General features: G+C 32.5%; 2 protein-coding genes across 2 annotated transcripts; one reads left to right on the top strand and one right to left on the bottom strand.

Moving 5' to 3' along the window:
• On the bottom strand, window positions 1-11,496 carry LOC137807595 (probable anion transporter 6, chloroplastic). The gene is made up of 15 exons (XM_068608313.1): window positions 10,340-11,496; window positions 10,001-10,146; window positions 7,130-7,229; window positions 6,820-6,872; window positions 6,193-6,267; window positions 6,028-6,108; window positions 5,839-5,897; window positions 4,335-4,396; window positions 3,542-3,657; window positions 2,700-2,736; window positions 1,944-2,039; window positions 1,428-1,569; window positions 1,291-1,343; window positions 459-545; window positions 1-365 (listed from the first exon to the last, which is right to left on the bottom strand). The coding sequence occupies exons 1-15, from the start codon at window positions 10,688-10,690 to the stop codon at window positions 264-266; spliced, it is 1,560 nt and encodes a 519-aa protein (XP_068464414.1). The 5' UTR covers window positions 10,691-11,496; the 3' UTR covers window positions 1-263.
• A 7,629-nt stretch (window positions 11,497-19,125) lies between these two features.
• On the top strand, window positions 19,126-21,030 carry LOC137807597 (protein LATERAL BRANCHING OXIDOREDUCTASE 1-like). The gene is made up of 4 exons (XM_068608315.1): window positions 19,126-19,541; window positions 19,816-20,063; window positions 20,143-20,470; window positions 20,639-21,030. Exons 1-4 carry the CDS (start codon window positions 19,311-19,313, stop codon window positions 20,882-20,884), a joined length of 1,053 nt encoding a protein of 350 aa, XP_068464416.1. The 5' UTR covers window positions 19,126-19,310; the 3' UTR covers window positions 20,885-21,030.
• Window positions 21,031-21,036: the final 6 nt, after the last annotated feature.

The raw sequence follows: 21,036 nt of genomic DNA, 5'->3' as shown, positions 1-21,036 counted from the left end.
TTGGTAGAGGAAAACTGATTATTGACTTTCAAGGATTTAAGTTCGTCAATACATTTTTTGGTGACCAACCACCATAACATCATCTATGAAAAATGTACAAATGCTATAATAACCTACGACTGAAAACAAGAATACATACATACAGAGGAATAACTATAAAATTCTTTCTTTGTACTTAAATGATCTGATTTGTATATATCAAAAGGATGTGCCCCCGTGTCAAAATTCCGCTTCACACGAATACAGAGTGATTGGAACATGAATCAGTTGTGCTCAGAAAAACTTTGAGGCTTACTGCTGGCGAACACCAACCATACCATGGTACCAGTCGCATAGAAGAAGATTGATGGTGCAAATAGTGAAATCTACATGCCAGAGATGGAATATAAATCAAATTCACATGATGAGATGATATACAATATACATTGAGAAAACAACTAGCATTATCAGCTACTTACACTCCATGAATGAGTTATGTCAAGAAGATAACCAGTGAGGGCTACACCCACAATTCCAGGAACAGCCCCAACAGTATTGGTTATACCCTGAGAGAAAACAGAACAAGAAAGAAAGTCAGATGCAACTAAATCAGATATTTATTTTATTTACAAAAAATTATGGATATGGCTCCAATCCAACCTCTAACGGCAAAAAGTGAGTATGATTTAGTCTCTGCATTTTCAAGTTAGTCCTCAACAACATCTTAGGTGAAGAGAAATTTCTTTTGGGTTGGGAAAATTGGATACTCTTCACACTTAGGATGGAGCATAAGTCCATCAAAAGTTTATAATAACAAACTAAAACTAACAGTACATTAGACCTTAACATGAACCGGATAACTTAAAGATTGAAATCCTTTATTCAGAAAAATAAAAGCAATATAGTTTTAAATAAGCAGAGAATAACTGTGTCCCTTCTTTTTTTTTCCAAAAATTTGATGGGTGAATGATGCTACCTTCTTCAAGATTCTTATAGGGTGAGTGTTGAAGGACTTAAAAATAACAAAAGATGTGTGCAGAAACTGCAGAATGAAAATACTGACGTAGATTTGAAATGAAATAATTTATAATGTTAAAAATCATCTTTTAGAGAAATTAATATGAGAAAGTTTCTACAAATTAGTTTATGCATAACTTAATGTTAATTTATGGTTCTTATTATTTTTTTCCTCTTAAAAGTACTTGAGAAAAAATTTATTCAAATAGACCCTTAGTTCTTTAGGGTGTTTTGTCAAAAACATTTCACAATCTTCAATTTCATATAAAAGAATAGAAGTGCAAGCACACATACCAGAAGTATACTTGCATATTCGGGTGACATGTCTTGGTGCGTACAATATAGTCCTGGAGAAGCAGATAAAATACAGAAAGTGAAGGCAAAGAAAAGTATATGAATCAAACAGGTATATTTGCTGGATTAAGCAGTACCTGATAAGGCAAAGCTTGAGAGGGCCAAACCAGCTGTGAGAATCCCCACAACCTCCCAAGGCGGTAACCCCAGATCCACTGAGGAAAGAGTCATGCAGATTGCAGGGGACAAAAATGCAATAGATTGGCAGATCTTTCGAACCTATACATAATTTTTAAAGAAATTCAGGCAACTGAGAAATTAAGAATAAAAGTCAAGATAGATATGTTCAAATAATTTGTCAGTTGTCATTGAGATGTCTTCATTGGGTCATCAGCCACAACATCTACTGTGCCTACATCCAGCGAGTGTAGTCAGTAGTCTGGTCTTTACCCTAATATGCATTGTGTATACATTCAGTTTGGATGCCAAATTTAGCATTAGAGAAGGACTCATGGCTACAGAACATCAAATTCCATTTTTTAACAAAATATGATGTCAACTTTACCATTGAGTACATTTGTTGTAATAACATAAGTAGTAATTATTCACATAATAAACAACAATAACAAATAACATTTCAGTGCCTCTCATACCACAGTGGTTTCAACTCCTCTTGAAATCAAGTTGTCAGCTAACTGTGCTGCAAGACCAGTCACAAATATTGAGGCCAATGGCGGAAGTATAGACACCTGAAATGATTAACAATCCCCAATGGTTACTATGTCTCTATGTATGTGAATATTAGGCACGATCCCTCTCCAAAAATAAAAACTTTCAATCAACTTTTTTTTCAAAAAAGGACTAAACTGGTAGGTTCAACTAGCCTGGTGTTTAGTTAGTCCAGTCACCCCTCTAAAATTAGACATTGTCAAGAACTTGCAAAGCCATTGAAAACTAGGTTATATTGGTAAAAAAAAAAGTCCATATTGAATTGGAAAAAAAAGTTATTTTCATTGAGGGAAAGCCAGGGCACAACAGTAAGGTTGGAACATATCACATAGTAATGATTGTTTCCTCTTCAAAACTTTTACTTATTAAGTTTAAATAGTTTAATATTATTGAACATATAATTTGCTATTTCATTACTGACATTTTTTTTTTTTGGCCAAGTTTTGGGCTACCTAAAGGAGATGGTGTGAGGCCACTGAAGATTTGTATTAGGAAAAATAAAAGACATTGCATAATTTGGTAGTACTGTTAAATAGTGGTAAGACATAGAGAATGAAAACTGCTACATTTCCTTCATTGTCAATGACAGACATAGAGAATGAAAACTGCTACTCTCCCTATTCAAGACATGAATAAAATGAATAAACACTAACACAAGAAAGAAAAAATAATCGTCCTACCCATGCAGCTTCAGTCAGATTTAGATTCAGCTCCTCACTACATAGCATACAGATGAACAGAATTAGTTTCTCCATTGGTCAAAACTGTAAGCAATATTAGCAAAGTACCATAAAACTCTTTACTGAATTTGTTTGACCTGAGAAAATTCTAAAGCTGAAATTGCTTCTCTCCAAACAATGAAAAAGAAAAAGATAAACTTAAGAAATTATAACTTCAAAATTTCCAGAGCATAACTGGGGAACCTCAAGTGAGAGAACTATAGAATTTACTATTCTTTATGCAGAAGATCTAATTGCTAAACCCTAAATTATTTATAAAATTACTTTCTTTCCCAAATTAATCAATCTTTTAACATTAGGAACTTTTTTGTTAAAAACAAAGCAGTCGAAGTGTATGATCAGCACTATGGCATCATCTCAAAGCAACAGGGCTCAACAGTAAAGTCATAAATTTCAAATTGAAATTGCCTGACAGTGTAAAATTCTAAAATGTAATAAATAAGTTTGGTTCCTCAAGTTCTATATATATATATATATATATATATATATATATATATATATATATATATATATATATATATATATATATATATATATATATATATATATATATAACTAGAGTAAATAAAAGGCGAATCCAGCTTCTTTCTAGCTTATTTATGATATGATAATTTACTTAAATTTCTGTACGCAAAATTTCACGAATGAGTAAATGTTAAAATGAAAAAAAATTAAAGAAACAAATTATTCATGCGAAAGGTCACAAATGACTCCCTGATGGCTTGGTTGCAGTGAAAGATAAAAAGTGGAAACAGGTGAAGCATTAAATGCTCCCACGGTACCTAAAATATGTGGGAAGCCATGATAGACAGTTATAGTGACCCCAACTACCACAGAAATGAGCATATATCATAGCCCAGACAGCTCGATTTTGGAAAAAGGCCTTCCAAGGTACATCCTGTATTATAAGAACAGACACAAAACAATGTTACTTAGAAGATATTGTAAGCATTCACTCAATCTAACCCAGTGTAAGTCTTACACACTGGAAAAAAAAAAATCAAACTCCTCAGAATACTTGGACTTTGGAATTGCTTGAGAAAATACCTCCAAATATGAACATCCATCCATTCATAAAAACAAACATACTATACATATATACATACATATAGATATATATATTATTACCATGAAAATTCTGAACAATTCTAAATTGTAGCTAAATGAGATAAGGATAATGGGCGTGTTTGGATGGGTTTTCAAAAGCACTTATAGGGAAAAAATAGAAGATAATGAAATTGACTCCTCTATAAACTAAAAATATTTTATTCATGCACTAAAAATAAAAATTTAGATAAACTATATGAGAGAACTTTTACAAATTATTTGTGTATAAGTTAATTTTAGTTTATGGAGAAACTAATTTCAATTTTTCCTCTTATTTTTTCTTCCTTAAGGTGTTTATAGAGGCGTTTGTCCAACAAGCAAGAACAATCTCTCTAATAACTAACAACCAATAAAAAAATATAAGAAAATCTAGAGCCATTATGCAGAACTGCCAAATCATTCATAGGGTCATTCAAAATGACACAAAAGAATGAGCTTCAAAACTGCCATAAATTTCGTTACTCATACCTTCAAAGAGCCATTTAAGTCTGTCAGAGAAGTTTTCCATGAGTTTGTCACGGGTTCTAGGGCTGCAGCGAGACAGTGAAAGTCAAAAGTTAAAAACAACCACTTTAACCACGTAAGGCTTCAAATAAGTAAACCAAAGAATGAAAGCCCTGAACTGAACAACAAAGACAACTTATATGTGAACATGCAAACGGCCTTTTACGCATAACATAAGAAAAATGAATAGTAAAAGATATTATCTTCATTTATAATTTATTAAGTCTTAACTAAAAGTACAGATTCTGAGCACTAGACTACTTACGTGATGTTAGGAAGCAAGAGGTTCCAAAACTTAAGGTAAATTCTAGAAGGAAGACAGATACTGAATAAATGGAGCAACATGATCCTGGTTATACAGCAGAGGGTGGAAGATTGATTATAACAATTAGACTGTCTGTTTTATCAAAATCGCCAACTTTTCAAAGCACATTGTCCTCTCACATCTTATTGGCTTTCAACACGGTTATTCAAACACAGCCTAAGTGATTACTGGTTATATACTTATACTAGAAATTAGATTAGGTATAACAGATAGTTGTTAGAAGAGTTTGGAGGGTGAAAGTCATGTACATAATTTACAAACGAATAGGAATTCTTTTTGGGGACAGAAATAAAACTGTTTCACATTTGAAAAGGGGATTCTTCCATTACCAGAAAAAGCCTTAGGGTGTTCTTTGATTCTCTCTCTTTTTCTACATCTTAACACTTTTTTTTTATCTTGAGGGCCAAACATATACTGACCAATGCTTGCAAGCTCAGAACTTATCTGGGGGCTACTCAACATTAATTATTGAATAACCTGGTAAATATGTAGGTAACTCGTATCTTATGTCAGGTAACATTGGACATCTACTAAATGATTATTATTGAATTTGACTCCACTAAAGTCAGCTCTCACTTTGGAAGGAAAAGTAAGAGATCTCCACATCCACAATAAAATCAATTAAGAATTTCATCCACATGTATAACAAATTATCGATTGTTAGAAACTACTCCTTGATTTTAACATTAATAGCTGAGATGCCTGCCTCACCTTCCTCTCTAAAGTGATTTTTTCAATTTAGAAGAGCCAAATTCACAAAATGATTAGCATTGACAAAAACAACAGCAAACCAAGCTATGAGTTGATGCAAAAACTCTATTTTGCAGCAGTGTTGATGAAGATGAAAAGCAAAGCAAAAGTGACAACTCTCCACTGAGACCAAGCCAGATTAAGCAGGCAGATAGTACCATAGTAAGGATGACCTCCAAAGTATTTTTCAAAAGAAAAAAATGTTTCCAACAGATAAGATGATAAAGTAAACATTTACTTGATAAATATCAATTCCAGCAACTCATCAATCCTAATAGATCGTAAAACTTCTTTTACTAGAAAGGCATCATTTATCATCATTGATTTAATAACAAAATACTTTTTAGCTCAAATTAAGAAGGCACAAAAAATTAAAATAGATAAAGATCTCACATGAAAGAGATTTTGCATTTAATTGTGTTTCACCTCCAAGAACTTGAAACCCCAAAAACCTTCAAATATTATGTCAATAAACCAAGTCATAATTGGAATCAAACAACCATGTTTGAAACGCATGACATAGGAAAATTAATATTTTAAATTGATAGATAGTCAAGTGAATAGACAGTCATTTCAACTTACCAAGCAATCCCCAAAAGACCAAATAAATAGAAGACTGATTCCCAACCAAGATTTTGGATAAGGGGAGGAGCCAAAAGAAGCCTGACAGATATTACAGTGTTAAAATTGAGAGTAGACAATAAAAAAATTACAATCCTGCGTAACTACAAGCTAGAAAATGCCTACCCCATAACACTTCCAACACTCAAACCACCAAAAACAAATCCTACTGCCCGTGAGCGTTCCTCCAATGGTATTGACCTGCATGTGCCAATGAACCTTACCAATTAAAACGTGAAAAGATAAAAAAAAAATATTATAATTGGCTGGCATGTATAGTATTTGTCAAAAATCTGTGGCAGGAACCAAACTATTTTACAACAGTATGAATTTTTTCCACTCAAAATCATAGTTGGCATAAAGACTTATTTTTCATAATTAATAACAGTATGTTCACCTAGGACCTAACCCTCAAATCATAAAGCAAGATGCTTTATCAATTTTTATTTTTTTTGGGGGGGTAGCTGATTTAGGTGAATGAAATGATTAACTTAAAGTATTTTTGTCCAGCTCCAAACAATTGCTGTTAGTGTTCTACATCTTTATGTTCCTTAGGATTCTTATAATGAAACAAAAAATTTAGTTCCACCAAATTTTCTTTCTAGGAACTAAAACAATAAATAATTTTAGTTAACAGGCAAATAGTAAAAAATTTCACATAATGACAAGAAATATGTAAAGAAATACACATCATAAAAGAAATACTAATTAGAAGAAAATCAATGATCCTGACATATTTGGATGTTTACGTGCCTGGCAATAAGATCCGTAGCAGCAGATGGTGAAACACCTTCGCCTATCCCAACCTAGATATGCAATGGAAGAGAAGTGCTTAGTAGTGTTGAAAAAGAATAACAAATGTTAACCAGGGTACAGGTTAAATAGCAATAAATGTACAAAAAAAGAAACACAATAGACACACACAGAAGATTAGAAAATCCTGTCGAAAGATAAATATATCAAAACAATAACATTTCGCAAGACCCGAGGAATCATGCATGTAAGTAGACCTTAAATCGGCAAAAAAGAAAGATGCATTGGGTGGTTGAAGGAAATTACTGACCAAAACCCTTGACAATAGTAAGCCAGGCATATATCCAGCAAGAGAAGGAACAAGAGCGGTAGCCACTGACCATATTAGTACCCCAACCTCAAGAACAGTTCTGAAAAAGAAAGATAATAGTGTAACATCAGAAACTAAATAGAAATATTAGTTCCAACTCTGAATGAGGTAATTGTCCAATTACTATCTCTTTCTTTAGGACTTGAACATGAGTTTTTCAATTGGCTCCCATTTAATAAAAGGAAGACATAGATGGATACCTTTGTGAATAATAGATAAAAGAATGCTCAGAAAATTATTTCATTAACAATATATATGTCAATGCCGTCTTGTAAATACCTCAGTGTAATCTTGAACCTCTCTTTGGAATGTAATTATAATTTCACCACGTATATAAATGTGAGGAATATGCATTGCACAATAACAAAGGTATTCTTTAAGATGACTTAAAGGACAAAGAAGAAAGATTTAGAAAAGAAAAGACATTAAATTATAAAAAGTTATTGGGAAACTATCATTAAGAGAATGCTTGGTTTGGTATGCAAAAATGATAATTCCAGTTCTGCCTCCATTTCATGGAAATGAGAATTCCTACCTGCAGAGAGAGAGACACATCCTAATAATTATCTTGGGAGAAGAAGCACACCACAAAAGCTAGCTATTCTAGTAGGAGCACGAGGTCTCATAAACCCCACAATAATATCTCACACTTCAATGTTAGACTCAAGTCTCATACCTTACAGTTGGATTATAATATCCCACCACGCTCCACAACCCTAAGGCCCATGTGGGCTGGCTATGCACTAGCCCTTTGGAAAATCTAGGAAAACATTGCAACGTTGGTATCACCACCTGCATCTCGTTAGCAATTGAGAGACATGATTAAAAGCTCTGATACAGATAGGTAAGAACCTAGGGAGAACTACACCACAAAAGATAGTAGGAGACTCCAAAGCCTTATAAACTCCATACAAGAATCTCGTATTTCCAATGTGAGATTAAAGTTCAATGCCTTGCAAGTATATTCTAACATGTCTATCCTGAGCCTTGATTACAAAGAGATACATGACAAGATATTTGTTGCTAAGCATTTTAAAGATTTGATTTTTTCAAAGTCGGTCAAACCACTGATTCATTGTTTCATTTTCAATTCAACATTATACTGCTGGATAATACTCAAATCATTTACCACCATTTCCTTCCTAAAAGAATAATCAGAAATTGGTGCAAGTCCCAATCTTATTACTCCTACACATTAAAACTTGAGATCAAAGTGCCTAAAACTTCAGTGCAATATGCAAAAGGGTATACATTTGGTTCAACTTAATTTGAACCTTAGAGCATGCCAATGCCGCTGGCCTGGCCTAACTATTGAAAAATAAACCATCTTCACATTTGGAGTTAGGGCCCTATTCAACACCACACCCCCTCACCCAGGAATCCTAAAGCAATACAGTTGGCCTAACTAACAATGGATCTAATATGGACATCCACACTTTCTTAGAATTTAGACTTTGGTCGAAATCAAACCCACAATTTATGTGTAAGATGAGGGCTATCCAAACTTTATAATCTCTATTAGTTAATGTGAAATCACAAGCCACTAAGAACCTACATAATAGTTGCACTTTATGATGCTTCACTAAACTCTTTTGGCATTTCAATTGCTTTGCATGTTCCTTCCAGATGCATCAGTATACATTTTTTTTCGTATTTAAAAGTAATAAATTAAGTACACAAACAGAGAAGGGAAAATTAGAGGTAAACTAGAAAAATAAAGCAGAATTATTTTACAAAATCTATACTGACCAAATTAAAGTGGCCAGCTTGATTTCTTCTGTATTCACTCAAACTTATATGCCAAGTGTTTTCATTTTCTTTTGGCAAAGAAAAGTAGAAAACCAATAACATCTTAAAAAGTCATTTAAAGACCTCAAGTCTGCTCCCTATCATCCCGGAGTATTGTACTTTTCCAGTTTTCTTTGAGAGTTTAATTTTAGTACATTGTTAGAGTAAAGATTTTTACAATTTGGATCACTTTGGATCATGGCTATAAATTGCGGTTGTAGATGCAATACAGATTGTGACCACTGCAGCATGAAGTTATTAGATGATTGCAATAAGAATTTTATAGATTATTCTAATTGTTGCAATATTTTTTCAAATTATGGATTAGTACATCTCATGTCTTCCCAATGCATCACTATGCGGTGTCATTTGTACTCACCTAACATCTCACATGGTCACATTCATTTTACCATTGGCACTTTAGAAGTTAGAATAGAAGATTGAAATTTGAATTTTTGTTTTTTAGATAAAAAGTAAAATAGACCAATGCTGAAGATAGGTATATTGTGATAATTTGTGTGAACGAAAATCACACTGAAAATGAGGGTCATTGCGGTTGTGGAGAACACCACAGTTGCAAACCACAATTTAGAACGATGCTTTGTATATAACTTTTAAAATAATACAAAGTAAAAAAAAATTATTATGTCAATCCATGATTGAAAAATAGAATAAAGAATATTTACAATGTCAATGCACTTTAAACTAAAATATTTCCTTATATACTACAATAGAGCTATGTTCGGACAAACTTCTTGTAAGAGACAAAACTAAGAGGACAAAAGCTTCTTCATAAACTAAAATTAACTTGTGTATAAGTTAGTATTTAGAAATTCTCTTATATAACTGTTCTAATTTGTTTTACTTGTACATAAACTAATTTAAGCTTATGGAAAAATTCATTTATTTTTTCTCTTATTTTCTCTCCAACAAGTGCTTAAAAGTCTAGACATAAGATAAATCTTTTGGGAAGCAAATAGCAATATAGCAACTAAAGAACATGTATAGCAACTGGAAACTAACCCGCCACCAAATATTTTGGCTAGCCAACCCCCAGGCAATTGACTCAATGCATAGCCCCAAAAGAAGGAGGACTGAACCAATCCGGCAGTTGTCGAGTTCCACCCAAATTGATGAGACATTGGAATTATGGCAATACTCAAGTTCACCTGCACCCCATTAAATCAAATCAAATCACATGCATAATTAATGATGCAATTCATTGATTATATTCTAAAAATGCTTTCTTTTAATTAAAAACAAAAACAAGCAAAAAAAGTGCTTTCATTTGCTTGCTTGGTTGTATCCAATTGTGATCAAGAAGCAATTTTACTTTGTGGGGTTGCAAAAGCATGTGAGAACCTTATCCATGTTACAAATAACGAAGGCGAGAGATGTGGTGGCGATGAGGTTGTATCTTTGGGGAAGATTCTTCCAAGGTGGCCAGGTCCCAGAAAAGTTGTCTTGCTGCTTCTCCACCTCTTCTTCCACTTGAAGGTCCGTGAGAGCTTTGGCCTTGGCCACTCTGTGGGTTTCTTTGGCATTTTGTTGAGCGCTAGAAACTATTCTGAGCCTTAAGGTGTGGTTGGAAGGTGAGAGGTGGAAGTGAAAAGGTGGAAACGATGTCTTTCTGATAAAAGGGGTGTGTGAGTATGGTCTGTGAGTGTGTGAGATGAAGCAAGAATGGTCTGGTCTCGGCTTGAGCCAGGCCATGATGGTTAAAATAGCCTATTCAAGTTGCAGAAAGCAAAGGAAAAAGAAAAAAACAAAGATAAAGAAAGAATATTTTGGTGTTAGGGAGTGTCATTACATAACAAAAACATGAGGCGTGTGGGTAATATTGACATCGATGCTGTAAGAGGTGGCCACGGAAGTGGTGCTGCTTGTGGCTCACATCAAAATGGAGATTTCGAATGCACAAAGGCGTACTCTTACTCATACTCCATAACATATTGGGAGTTTCTTTCTGGACCTTTACGTTTTTTTCTTGCACCCCCACCACTATTTAAAGACAAAATTATCCCAAAACCCTAAAACATACTACCCACACTCTTTCTTCTTCTTTTTTTTCCTCACTCAGACACAGAACTAGATTTCCTATACTTTTGTCTTTTTCTGTGCACGGCGACTTCCTCTCATCCCACATGACCATAAGGCGTGTTTCGCTTGGTGGTGGTTTAGTGGTGTCTCTTCATTCTATTCTTATTGTTTTTGTTTTTTGGAATCGTGATTCTGCAACATAGTCCTGAATTGAGTTATCTAAATTTTTTTGGATGAGTGTGTCCGAAAGTTATCCAGATTGAAATGCATTATGGATTCTCCAATCCGTAAGTCAAAAAACTGCATTCCAGATATAGCAATTCGTAAGTCAACAAATTACTTATAGAACACCCCTTCATTCAGAAAACATAAAGCTTTACTTATGGAACGACTAATCCGTATATCATATTTTCACTTCTGGATTGATCCATTCGTAGCATAATCCTTGATTTCCATAAACCTAAAAACACCATAACTACCCAACCTCTTAAAAAAAACTCAATTTTTACCATTAAAAGCTAATCAACACTTCTGCAACGCAACCCACTTTCTCCATCTTGTTCTATGCAGCTAAAATGAGCTTCCATCAGAGCCACCAATGAAAGAAGAAGAACAGTGAGCAACTCGTCCACGATGGCCTTTTCAAATAAAAAGTCAAGACTAGTTTGGGAATTTTAAAAATTATGGGGTACAGGAAGAAAAACATAAGGGTACAGGAAGAAACTCTTTTACATATTTATAATTTTTTTTTCCAAAACATATATAGTAATGCATGTAATGTTTCGGGCTTTTTGTTTTCTGCACTCTGTTATCACTATCTGCATCCTTATAGTTTTAAAATAATTATTTTATCCTTTCCGTTATTTATTATAAAAACATTTAAATGATCCAAACCTTTTGAAACATATCTCATGTTTATATAAACATTCACCTAACTTTTCTAAATTTTATAGTCCAAAAAACATTAGGGATTTAAGTAATTCATTATACCATCTAAAAGGAGGGGTAAATACATAAGTACATAATACTCACAAATTTTTGTCTACACCATATCAATCGATTTGAACCTACACTAGATTTTTCAATAAAATAACGAAAATACTTCTGCAAATGACAAAATTTATCTTAAAAGGGATAGCAAAGCGGGGCAGGCCGTGCGGGCCGACCCGCGGCCCGCAGTTAAAAAACTCGGGACGGGCTGAACTTTTCAACCCGCTAACCCGCATTAGCCCGCCCCGCATTAGCCCGCAACCTGCGTGGACCAGTAGCGGGGCGGGGCGGGCTGGCCCGCAAACCCGCAAGAAAATAATTGGCACTTAGTAGCCGCAGGGTAACATAATTAGGTTTTCACAAAATTTCAAAGAAAGAAACACAACACAATAGCGCTCACATCTCACAGGGGATCAGTTGCTGCTCCCAAACGGTTCACACACAAACGCTCTCGGCAACACCGTTGCGACTCCGCTTACTCACGCCACTGCTGCTCCATCGCATCGCACCAACCCAGACACCAACCCAACAGCCCACAAAAACCAACAACCATTGAAATAAAGATACCTATCACCCTAAACTGGGTCATGCCAATTAAATCGATTTCAAACACGATAAAGGAGCAAGACACCAGTCAGAAAAGGAGAAGCAAACAAAGGGTATTTTAGAAGTTACCCATGACCAAGCCTTCAATTGAGCCAAAAGTTATCTTATTTTTATTGTATTATTTTTATGAAAAATTAATTAATTAATTGTCATTGTTTTAATATATGTAGATGACAGGGAATATTATAATTATGAAAAAATGGATGAAAGTTCTTCTAAAGTGGCATCCAATGTTATTGAAAATGGAAGAATGTCAATAATGTTTATGTTTAATGTTTTTGAATTAATATTTATGTTTAATGTTTTGGAATTAGGTATTTTTAATGTTTTGAAAGTGGAAGAATAGTGATATTTGATATTTATCTTAATGTTTTGATGTTTGACTATATTTGAAAAGGAAGAAAAAAAAATTAGGTTTGATAATAACAAATATATAGGTTTAATCTGACAATTTTTTAAGAACAAAATGTAAAATAAATAAATTTTTAATTTTTAAAAAAAGAACGCGGGCTGGCCCGCAAACCAGCGGGCCAGCTCTTATGCGGGACGGGTTGGGAATTTTAGCCTGCAATAACTTTGCGGAGCGGGCCAACCCGTGCCGCATTTTTGCGGGCCAAACGTGGGACGGGCTGGCCCGCTTTGCCATCCCTAAAGGAGGGTGCAGATAAAAAAAATACTTCTACAATCCCTTTTCTAGAATACATTTCCAAATTTAGATTTCCACAATATATTTCTGAAATTTGAAAATTCTTTTCAATAATATATTTCCAGATTTTGTGTTCTAAATTTTTTTCTAAAATATTTTTATTTTAGATTTATTTTTTTGTAATGAAATTTTAATTTTCAAATTATATTTTTTGAATTCCATATTTTTAAATTCAAAATAAATAAAAAAATTAAATTTTTAAAAATAGCAGGATGCAGGTTGAAATTGGTATAATGCATAATCCTCATTGAAACCCAATCAATCCAACATAAGTGGGTAAACTCAATAATAATAAAGAGTTGAGCCATGATGAAGGAATCTTGAAAGAAAACGGGGTTTACGGCAACAGAAGTAAGGGAGCATAGTTTAGTATTTTAGTAAGAGAGCATCTTACAACAGAAGTAAGAACCAAAAAGCTTATGTATATTCGGACAATTGCTGTCTACATTTGATTATTGTTTCTTCATCTCCAAAGTTCAACTTGCCTTTCCTAGTTATGTCGTGCGAGTTTCGAATTCTTTTCTTTGCCTGCCATCAAGACAAAATTAGGGCTTTCCTCAACATGCACAAAATGCAAACAACAAAGTTTAAATTCTTGCATTTCTCCAACTCTACTCTTTTAGATTTGAAGCTGTAAATCCACTTTCAGAAAAAGATACAAATTATACAAGTCGTAATATACTTTTAAGTTTTAGATTATACTATTTATAAATATATTATAAATTCTTGAAATATATTTTAATTTTAAATTATACAATTTTAAAATATATTTTAAAATATATTTTAAAATATATAATCTGTAATATCTACAAATAATAAAAAAAATCAAAAAAAATATATTTCAAATTATGTCATTTAAAATGTATCTTTAGATACATAAATATATTTTGGATGGTGTAGTCCTAAACATATTTCTGAATGGATATTTCAGACATAATATTTCCATGAAAGTGCAGGAAGAAGCCATGGCAGCAAAAAATAATTATCTAGTACCATATCATCAGGTCCAAATCTGGTTCACCCAAAGTTTCTCAGACATTTTGAGTTTTTTTATTTTCAGAATTATAGGATATATATTAAAATTGTTATACACACGTTAAGTCGTAAAAATAAATTACAGTATAGGGTGTTTGAAATCACTAATCCAAAATAATTAAAAAATATTTTTTATGACGTGTTTTGATATCTTCATTTCGAAATATTTTTTTTAACTATTCTAAAAACATTCAAAGAAAGGTCTTAAAAAATATATGAAATTTAAAAGGGGTGTTTCTTCCTGCACCCTTACATTTTTCCTTCCTCACCCCATTCTTTTGAAATATTTAAATTATTTTTTGAAAGCAGCTTCCATGGCTACCATGATAGTGCTTGGTTTACATGTTGCAGTTGATGTAGCAAAAGGTTAAGCTCGGCAGAGTTACGATGGAGATGTTGGTGTGTTTTGGAAGGCTCTATTGGAGGTAAGAAATGATTGTGTTAAACCGTTTTGGATGGTTATAGGACGTGCAGGTTTTTGGGAATCAGATTTTAGGAATGACTTTCAAAATAGGTAATTTTAAAGAGAAAAAGAAATTGGAATCACAAATCTGTAAACCAGAAAAATCATTCCACAATGGAGGTTGTTTCCTAAGAAAAAAAGTGTTCCCATATTAGAAAATCTTGAAGAAACAAAAACAATTTCAAAACACTCTTTCTGAAACAAAAAATAGTAATGTCCAAATGTCACCCTACACACTCATTTGAGTAAGCCATCTCAGAGTAAGAAAAACCTAAAAAAATATCACGTCTCTAACTTATAATACAAATCAATAAAATATGGTTTACCTCATTTATTGTAAACTATGTTTTACTTCATTTATCGTAAAATGACTAACATAATTTTTTGGAATCAATTCATCTTCACTATCTTCATAATTTACTGATCCATATCAAAAAAATTATCTACTTTTTGATATATATTTGTCCATACTTTGGATTTATTAGCCATAATCGAATAATGTCCGACCCACAAGATTAAAAATTATTAAAAAAATAAATAATCAAAAATTAACTTAAGTTTTATTTAAAAAAACATAAACATAATTAAAATTGTAATGCGTTCTAGATTCTACAGTTTAAAAGATATTTTCGGATCGGGAAGTAGGTACGCTCTTCAAAGTCTTCACCAAAACAAAAATCCTAAAATATACTTAGAAGGCAGAAGGCTACTGTTGAAATTAAAAAATATGAAAGTGTAGGAAGAAGGTATACAAGTCCGGAGAATGTGCCCAAAAATATGGCAAAAAAAAAATGCAAGGTGAGCCTAACATTCCGCAACAGTGTAGTTGGGTCACTCCTTTTGCTTCGTGGAATGGTTTCAAATTGTGACTCTGATTTATGCAAAGGTTTTACGATCTGCACCATCGAATGATCTCAAAATAAAATTATTCTTTCAAAAGTATATTTTAAATTATATATTATGAAATATAAAAGATGTCTTTTAAAATATACAATTTAAAATACAAAAGATATATTTAGAATTGTACACACAAGATAAGATGTAGTTTGGATTGTATATTTTAAAATACGTTTTTTTTTTATTTTTTTAAAATGTATTTATATTTTATTTTAATTATTTTTCAAATAAAATTAATTTATTTAAAGAGTATTTTTGAATTTTAAAACAAATAATTTATTTAATAAGAACAATATTCACTAAAATACTTTGTGAACATGTGGCAGTCAATCGTACACTACAAAATGTCAATGATCCTCTTAAATATACCTTATATTTATTGAACTAGTGTATTAGGCACTTAAAAGATAACAAATAAAAAAATTTGGTAACGTAATAATGAATATAACTCATTGGACAAGCATATTTATGTTGTGATGATGGTCCTGACCATATCTAGATTATATGCTCGACAACGTGACACTACATATGGTTGATCTTCGTCGTCCGAGGAAGCGCATAGAATGAGACACTCATCTGAATCAATGCATGTATCCGACTAAGCATGCTAAGAGATATGAAGGTAGTGTCACATCGATAACAAGATGGTAAGTAAAGGACAACCGTTGGCCATCAATGACAACAAATACACCTCCTTCGAAAAGGTGTATAAGGTCAAAAAATCGTCTACTCTAACCCAAATTGGGGTAAGACATGCTTGGGAAAATGGCATTGCGAGCATATACCGAGTCATATATATTTAAAAAACATGATTATCACCTCAAATGATTGACTAGATCGATGGTCATCGTAAGGAATATAGAGCATCACAACATGGGTAAGACCATCCATATGAATATATGTCATCTAACGACATAACAATACACTCTAGAGAGGAGCTTCCAGTATGTGGAGTGATATCATTGATGCCCATCATTGGAAAGTGATCATATATTCACGTCTGATCGATTATGAATTGAATATTATTCATATATTTAATTGAAAAAATCTAAATTATTCAAATTATGTATATTATCTATCTCTAACATCGTAATATAACCTCTTAATTGCTTTGGTTGTGCAAAGTAAGCATTACTCAATTGGTCATACGTTAGGGTGAGTGGTGGCAACTCCCCATGCATACACATCACACATCCTCAAATTGTCAAATAACGACAAGTACAACACGCTAACCGATGTTACACTATTATTGAAAAAAATTATGTATCCAACCAAATGCAACAAATAAGTTTGAGTTGCAAACTCCAATATATGGTGTATGATGGATTCCTCATACACCTAGCATAACTAGCTTCTAGCACCACAACTCGATCTCAACTTTGTTACGGTGTGACCAAAATCTCCAAAAAGCTTGAGCAAATATGATGACACTAATGTGAAATTTAACGTCACACATACAGAACTATCCCACAATGGAGAGATGGAGCAATGCGGACGCATGATCCAGAATAAAGGTCATCTCACCAATAAGGATATGGGAATTGTTGTTGTCGTGGTGTCATCTTTTAACAAAGGCTGATATGAGGTCATTTATCAACGATCTCATAACTAAGGTTGCACAATGGAAACTATTGATATCATGATGTCACCTCTCAACAAAGGTTCATATGAGACTTTTATCAGCAATCTCATAACTAACACTACAAGAAAATCATTAAATAGAAACTAATTTTGGAGACAAAAAATAATTAGTTGCTATATTGACAAAATTAGATATTATTTTAGAGACTAAAAAAATTATTAGTATCTAAATTAATTTATATTATTTATAAATAGTTTCTAAATTGATATGTAATTAGATACTAAGGTTTTAGATACCAATTAGATTTTAAAGTTGACATCTAAAACTTTAGTATATAATTAGATGTCAATTTATAAACTATTTATCAATAATAAAAACTAATTTAGATATCAATAATTTTTTTTAGTCTCTAAAGTAATATCTAATTTTGTCAATATAACAATTAATTATTTTTTTTCTAAAATAAGTTTATATTTAATGATTTTCTTATAGTGTAAGATTACATAGTTACAACAACCCTAATTAATGTAATCTCAATTTGAATTGGTGAATTTGTTTCTTTTAAAATTGTTATTAGTTGGTGTCGAATATAATTGTTTAAGTTAACCTTCATCAAAATTATACTAGTATTATTGTTGGTTGAATATTTTTTTTTACCGTTTGATCGATATTAGTTGACCCAACTGATATTGAAAAAAATAATTTTACTTAAGATCTGTTAAAGTTATCTCGATCAATAAAAAAAAAAACAACAAACTACTAACAAAGAATAATATCAATGTTAATAATAAGAAAATAATAATTTCATATATTAAAATAAGATTACGACAAATATTAATAATAAAAAGTTTAGTTCACATCCTTAAAAAAATAATCTATTTAACATTAATAAAAAAAATAGTTAATATCGAACAAAAATATTTCACAACAATAAAAAAAATTGTATTAATTAATTAAAAAAACTTAATTAACATCTAGTTATGCTAATAATATATTTATTTTAGTAAAGTTCCAGTCAAACCAAAATTGGATTGATATAAAAAATCCAAAATTGAATTAATATAAAAAAGGAAATATAAATTTGATAATACGAGAAATTTTAAACTTTAGTGTCAAAATGGAATCTGATTTTTTTAAATTTCAAATAATTCAATTACTAAAAAAATTCAACAAATTCTTTATTTTATATTAGTAAACAGTATATTCTATTATAAAACATTTTAAACATTCCGTAAAAGAATTATTCTCTGACACAAAGTGGTTACTAAAAATATTAGGTGCAAAATTTTCTGCCAAATAGAAAGTCCATGTTCATTAAAACAGTTTAACATTACAGCTCATATTCTTCCATAGCCATTGCACTAAACTGCTGACATTGTTTTGTATTACATTAAACAAATTAAATACAGAGTTTTTCTATATCTTGACACCACTAACTTATGAAATAAAATATGGGAAATGAAATTTTGAGAATTTTATTTTTCATAAATTTATTATTTATACACTGATAGGAAGATGAGACCTAGAGAACTATTAAAGTTTTAGTCTTCTTCGTTCTTTCGGGCAGGTTGCTAGGGTTTCACTGGAATCCTTATCGCCTTCGTGCTATTCCTTCGGCTCCCAGTCTGGGACGAATGTCAAATGAAAAAGGTACCTACAGAAGGCACTCCGACACTCAAGTCAGTAAAAAGGATGTTCGACACTCAGTAAATATACCGTAATAATGACATATCTTGTTTCTTGAAATGTGTACTATTTATATTATTTTAATTAGTTACCTTACTTATGATTACATTACCTTTAAAAGGTAGGTTAGTTTCATTCAACTTGATTTTAGTTTTAACAATTAAAAGTGTCGTACAATACAATTAATTATATATATTTTTATATCTAAATCAATTAGATTGACCCCAAAAATTCTATACGACTTTATTTTTGTCAAATATCATTTCCCATGACTGATTTGACAAAGTAGAAAACCATCACTTGGTAGATGAGCAATTAAGAAAGACATATGGCCGGCAATCTACTCGTTTCGGAGGAGAAATCAGTGTCCAAGGGCGTTCAACAAATGTCCATTGAAGGTGATGAACCACCATCGCAATATATTGTTAAAGGAAATACCTTTGGATCTAAAGATTCTTCTGCACTGATTCCAATACCCGTCATTGATGTAAGTCTCCTCTCATCAGAAGCTGAGCTAGAGAACCTCAGATCTGCTCTAAGTTCAGCTGGATGCTTCCAGGTGTGGATCTACAAAAACTTCATCTCTGCATACTTGCATGTGTCTAAAGCACCATAAGTCATCATATGTTGCATATTCTATTTTCTACTTCTAGTTCCCTTTTAATTAAGAGTTATTAAGATGAAAAAGGTGATAACTTTCATGTGATGCACTTCTTAACTTGATGCTAAAATGGGACTCTTCCACTATTCTCAGATTATTCTGAGTGTGATAGGGATATTAATGCTTTCATCTTTCAAATAGTGAGCATATTTGACATGCTTTTTACCAACAGGCAATTGGGCATGGAATGTCAAGCTCATACCTTGAAAAAATACGTGAAGTTGCAAAACAATTTTTTGCACTCCCAGAAGAGGAGAAGCAGAAATATGGCCGAGCTGTTAATGAATCTGAAGGATATGGGAATGACAGAGTAGTTTCAGACAAGCAGGTCCTTGACTGGTCCTATCGTTTATCACTTCGAGTTTTTCCACAAAAAGTACGAAGGCTTTCTCTTTGGCCAAAAAATCCTACTGATTTTAGGTACTGCCTTTCAACCAGTCCTGAGAAATTTCAAGTACATACTAAAGTAATTATTGAGCTCAACTTTCTTATAATACAGTGAGAAATTGGAGGAGTTTTCGACGAAAGTGAAATCAATGATGGATTATCTCTTGAGATGCATGGCAAGGTCACTGAATTTGCCTGAGGGTAGCTTCCTGGACCAGTTTGGTGAAGAATCAATGATGCTGGCGAGGTTCAATTTCTATCCACGTTGCTCTAGGCCTGATTTGGTTCTTGGCGTCAAACCTCACACAGATAGATCAGGAATCACAGTCCTATTGCAAGACAAAGAAGTGGAAGGTCTTCAAGTTCTGATAGATGACAATTGGGTCAGTGTTCCCACAATGCCTGATGCCTTTGTTGTCAATCTGGGCGATCAAATGCAGGTAAACTGGGCTCTGTCTCAAAAAATCATTCTACTTATCAAAATTCACCAAGCTTAAAAAATACTATTTTTGTACTTGCTTACTTGTTGTTGGTGCGTCATTAATTAGTTTTTGAGGTGGAATCGGTGTTTAGTTGATGAATGTTAATGAAGTTTGACACTGTTGCAGATCATGAGTAATGGAATATTCAAGAGCATAATGCACAGGGTTGTGACAAACACTGAAAAGATGAGGATGTCTTTGGCAATATTCAATGAGCCAGATCCGGGGAACGAGATTGGACCTGCAGAAGGTCTTATAGATGAGTCACGGCCCAGGCTATACAGAAGCGTTAAAGATTATGGTCATATCAACTACAAGTGCTATCAAGAGGGAAAGATTCCACTTGAGACTCTCAAAATTGCAGATAGTTAGAGGTGGTGAGACTTTCAAATTTGAATTAGTTGGAAAAGTCTTTGATGTTTTCGTTATTTAAATCAGACTATAAAAGATAAACATGTATGGTTGCTTTGAAACCATAACTAGTAATGAAATTTCGTTTAGAATGTTAGCAAGTTCAATCCGTT

This window comes from Phaseolus vulgaris, chromosome 3 (assembly GCF_000499845.2).
Source record: "Phaseolus vulgaris cultivar G19833 chromosome 3, P. vulgaris v2.0, whole genome shotgun sequence".
Lineage (NCBI taxonomy): Eukaryota > Viridiplantae > Streptophyta > Magnoliopsida > Fabales > Fabaceae > Phaseolus > Phaseolus vulgaris.
The sequence above is the reverse complement of the archived record's forward strand: the minus strand, read 5'-3'. Positions and strand labels throughout refer to the sequence as shown.